The sequence below is a fragment of the Alosa alosa genome, chromosome 23 (assembly GCF_017589495.1).
Source record: "Alosa alosa isolate M-15738 ecotype Scorff River chromosome 23, AALO_Geno_1.1, whole genome shotgun sequence".
Taxonomy (NCBI): domain Eukaryota; kingdom Metazoa; phylum Chordata; class Actinopteri; order Clupeiformes; family Clupeidae; genus Alosa; species Alosa alosa.
Genome location: NC_063211.1, coordinates 14126610 through 14131609, shown reverse-complemented (window position 1 = coordinate 14131609; position 5000 = coordinate 14126610). Strand labels below are relative to the sequence as shown.

Genomic DNA, 5000 nt, shown 5'->3' with positions numbered 1-5000 from the left:
TAAGCATTATGCATTAGGTGATGTTTTTTTAGTGTGTGTGTTTATGTGTGTGTGTGTGTGTGTGTGTGTGTGTGTGTGTGTGTGTGTGTGTGTGTGTGTGTGTGTGTGTGTGTGTGAGAGAGAGAGAGAGAGAGAGAGAGGGTAGTTCTCTAGTCTCACCCCTATAGGTCCCCTCCATAAATTGTAGCCGTGTCTATGGAAGTGAAAAGGCTAAGGCTGCTTGACTACAAGCCATACCATAATACCATGATATAACAGTGAAAACAGAAATGTTTCCCATTCAAGAGAAATAATAATTCATCAATAATGGATAGTGGTTAATAGGCAGCACACCATGATATGAGGATACTCTGCATAATTGCAAGATGATGATATGGATGGAGGGAGGAATGGATAGATCGTTGGATGGAGGGGTAGATGGATGGATGTATGGATGGAGGGATGGATAGATGGAGGGGGGATGGATGCATGGGTATCCACCTCCGGCGTTACAAGTTCAGGTGCATTTAGTGTTCTTATGGTGATGTGAGTAGCTTGTATTTCTATTCTGTCTGCATACTCTTTTGTGTCTGCACTGTGAAGTCTCTGAGTCATACTGTCTAAACACTGTTCAGAGATCAGTCTCTGGCTGGCTTTCTAACACATGGCCTTTGACTAGACAGAGCATTGACTCAGATCAGCCTACGGGTGCTACAGATTCAAGCACATCATGGTGGTTGTCTGAAAATGCTAGGTGGGTGTTTTGTCATCAATGTTGAAAAAACATTGCAAACATCTTCCCACACTCATTGTTCTCGTCTGTGTTTAGTGACTCACCTATTCTGGCTCTTGCACAAGAGAGACTGGGGATGTCACAGCCTGTTCCTCACATACTGTAAGGTTAAACGTCACCCGTTTAACGCACAAAAAACTCCTACATATGACTGTTAATGTTAATGTTATACTAAAGTCTAGAAAGTTCCATGTAATTCCGCAATGAGAACAGAGAGAAACTCTCACACACACACACACACACACACACACACACACACACACACACACACACACACACAAACACACACACACACAGAGAGAGAGAGAGAGAGAGACATACATACTGTACACACATACACACTCCAATTAGCTGGCTATTCCTGGCGTTTCTGGGTGCTTTGAGCTGTGAAAACATCCTGTTGATAGCTCACACTGAAAAACCCAAGAGTGCAGCCAAGGCCTGTGTGACCAGACCCTAAAATAGAAAAGTGAAAATGCAATAATGCAATTTATCACTGGAAAGAGAGAGAGAGAGAGAGAGAGAGGGGGGAAAGAGAGAGAGGATATAAAAAACATGAAATGTTTTATTCAAGAGCGTCTGTGTTTGCAGTGGTACAGAACATACTGTAAGGATATTTGTCTCACGAGGTGCTTGTTCTCGGTCCGAGGACAGTCTGGACACTGTTGTCCCCACGACCAGGTGGTTGTCCGTTTGTGTGTGTGTGTGTGTGTGTATGGATGTAGTTGTATTAGGCCTACAGTGTGGTCACATAGGCCAAGACAAATGTCCCCTCTCCCCACTGCCTTTCGGCGGCTGGCAGCAGCAAACCGATCAGACGAGCCCGAGATAATCAAGTTTATCGTTGCCTACGATAGGCCTAGTGAAACTTCCCTTCACCAAGTTCAGTCCGAAATAATTCACCAAAAAATAGTTTGAACGTAAACCCGACGTACAGGAATGCCACTTGCGCCAAATTTATAGGAGTCATTGCAGATGAAAAAGACGCCTTAAAATTCGAACAATGCATACAAGGCCTTCCCGAACGACAGAGATACAGATATCCCGAAAGGAGTCGTCATTGACCGCAGTTATATGCAGGGAGTAACCGGTTTTCAACAGCAATATTAGTTTTTTTTCCCGAGTTGTGTAAACTCATTCTGATGGCATCAATCAATTTAATCCGGTATTTGGCAAAACCTAATATCGCTGCTACATTTAAAGCCCGAATATTCCCTGCATGTATAACTGTGGTCATTGTGTACGGTGAATTGAATGGACACATTTAGATCGAGCATGGCAAGTCATTGCAATAGCCTATAATAATAGGGCTAGTATTTCGTTACTGCATTAACCATAGTGATGTTCTTATTGAAAATTTAAAAATACTAAAATTAAAAAGTAAATTGCATTGTGGGGCTGTCAAGTGATTATTGCAATCATCATTGCAAAATCACATGAAAATCCCCCAGGCTACTTGGAACATCTCTTTAAATTGTGCTCAAATACATTTCTATGGAAGATGCTAGCATGGGGAGCTGGTTTAGCCAAGGCCTAAAGATCATGAAGGATAGTATGTAAGACATTGAGCCATGAGATGTGCAGTTTGAAGCCCTTAAAAGACGTGCACTGTTCATTTACTTACTGTTATTTTTATTTAATTCATCTTGAGATGTTTTAGAAGTTTAAATTTCAGCTCAGTGAAGCACTTAAAGAAAAAACACTTCATTAAGTTACTTTTCTTGTAGAATTGTAATCATAAGTCATAGGACAACCTATATAGGACAGTAATTAAGGGAAAAAAGTGAACCTGCTGCGGTGTTAAATGCGATGTGGTTGAAAATTTGGGTGCACCTAACTTTTGTGCTTGTGCACCTTAGAAAAAAAGTTAGGCGCACCAGTGCAACCAGTGCAAAAACTTAGTCTGGAGCCCTGACAGTATATGTGTATATGTGTGTGTATGCGGACCTGTGTGTGTGTGTGTGTGTGTGTGTGTGTGTGTGTGTGTGTGTGTGTGTGTGTGTGTGTGTGTGTGTGTGGCAGTGTGTGTGGCAGAGTGCGAAGCCAAATGAAGGTTAATGGGAGATTTGTTGTGTAAGTTGTGTGAAAGTTGTGTGAAGCCCAGACCTGACGGCTCTCATCTCTGTCTCTTCACAGGTCTCCACTGCCTGCACCACTGCTGCCAACTATGAGCTGGTAAGCACCATGGCCAAATTACAGTACACACACACACACACACACACACACACACACATGCATGCATTCCTACTATTTTCTTTTAAACGTGCATGTAACATAGTGATGTGTTACAGTAATATATGTTCACTATTACAAGATCATCCAGTCGTGCTCTGTGCATGTGTGTGTGTGTGTGTGTGTGTGTGTGTGTGTGTGTGTGTGTGTGTGTGTGTGTGTGTGTGTGTGTGTGTACACTGCACAGCTCATGGCCCAAATCCCCATCACAATCTCACTCTTTATGTCCGTGCAGCTATGGATCATATGATAGGACACCTGAACGAGTCATGTGTGTGTACACTGACATCCAGAGGCCCCCTCCCCGCCCCTCTTTTGTTTTTGCCCTCTCTCCAAAGCCAGTCCTCTGTGGAGTATTGGACATGGTGCATGACAGTGTGCTTGACAGTGTGCAATGTGTGGGCGAGAGCAAGCAGAAATATCTTGATTCTCTTTAGGTGATCTGACACATTGACTGCTTGTTTAACCTTCTGAGGCAGTTTTACATGAAGTTGACATTTTATATTTTATTTTTTAAATGTTATATTTTAAAAGTATTTTAAAAGTATTGATAGTAAACTGCTATGTGTGCCATTATTAAGCTCAAACCAAGCAATAATAACAAGGAGTGGTAGGAATGACTACAGTTCTTGGTTAAATGGACCTGGAACAGTGGTAGCAGCTTGTTTTGTTGTGGTCAGTGACATGCCGTTACTAGGTGAGTGGGCGTGATCAGTGGCTAAGACATTGCAGGACTGTGAGAACCAATACAAAGGGTCAGAGGTTATAGCATGACCTAGGGTTAGTGTGTGTGTGTGTGTGTGTGTGTGTGTGTGTGTGTGTGTGTGTGTGTGTGTGTGTGTGTGTGTGTATGTGTGTGTGTGTGTGTGTGTGTGTGTGTGTTTGTGTGTCTTTTGTGGGCCCTGTGGGCTTCTGTCAGAATCCAGTGGCCTTTCTCACCCTGCTCTCCTCCACTCCCCACGAGCGCAGCCATGCACACACACACACACACACACACACACACACACACACACACACACACACACACACACATACACACACACACTCTTCCCACCAGCGCAGCCATGCTTGCCTCAATGACTAAAAAATACATGAGTGATTCTTTCCATGAAATCCTTATTTCATAATTCAGCAGATGTTCATTCATAATGTATCCTCTGGATGGATTATCATTGGTATTTCAATATGTAAAGGCCTATAGCTCCTTAGAACAATATTTAAAAGAGGGATTCATCTTTTATTTAAATACTACTTTAACATCAGCATTAATGATTCACAATTTTAGGAAACAGAAATGTATGATTTTAGAACTAATTTCAGTTCCAAAGCTAATCTACCAAAATGGATATTATTTTATTTTTATTCTGCATCTATGCTAATATCACAGAATTAATATTCTGTTGATAGTGATACAGTATTCTGAGTCTGCTAATTTTGCCTGTGTGTTAGCTGTAGAGACAGTTGGATGGTAAAATATACACAAACACCCAAGCACACACACCACACACACACACACACACACACACACACACACACAAACACACACACACACACACACACACACACACACACACACACACACACACACACACACACACACACACACACAAACACACTTGCAGCCCTCTGTCCCTCTCTGGTGGCAGCTGCTGGTTTTGCAGCCTTAGAGACAGCTGGATGGTGGGCTAGACTGGGAGCTGGTCGAGATCCTGCGTGTTAGCACTGGTTAATCTTCCTCTGCTGGTCAGAGACTGCACTCTGGAAAGGTGTGTGTATTTGTGTGTGTGTGTGTGTGTGTGTGTGTGTGTGTGTGTGTGTGTGTGTGTGTGTGTGTGTGTGTGTGTACGCGTATGCGTGTTACAGAGAGAAGGTGTTCATGTATTTGTATGTATGTTTGTGTGTAAGCTTTAGTGAGATAGCTAGAGAAATGAATGAACTGGCTACACTGAGTAGATGTAGCAGAAGGTGGGCTAGGAGATGTATCTGTAACATCTCT

General features: G+C 42.6%; 1 protein-coding gene across 1 annotated transcript in view; it reads left to right on the top strand.

Moving 5' to 3' along the window:
- tns1a (tensin 1a) overlaps positions 1-5000 on the top strand; it is a 127565-nt gene that overhangs the window by 64351 nt on the left and 58214 nt on the right. Inside the window, exon 4 of the mRNA XM_048234392.1 lies at positions 2909-2947. Coding sequence (XP_048090349.1) covers positions 2909-2947 — 39 coding nt within the window. The remainder of the gene's footprint in view (positions 1-2908; positions 2948-5000) is intronic.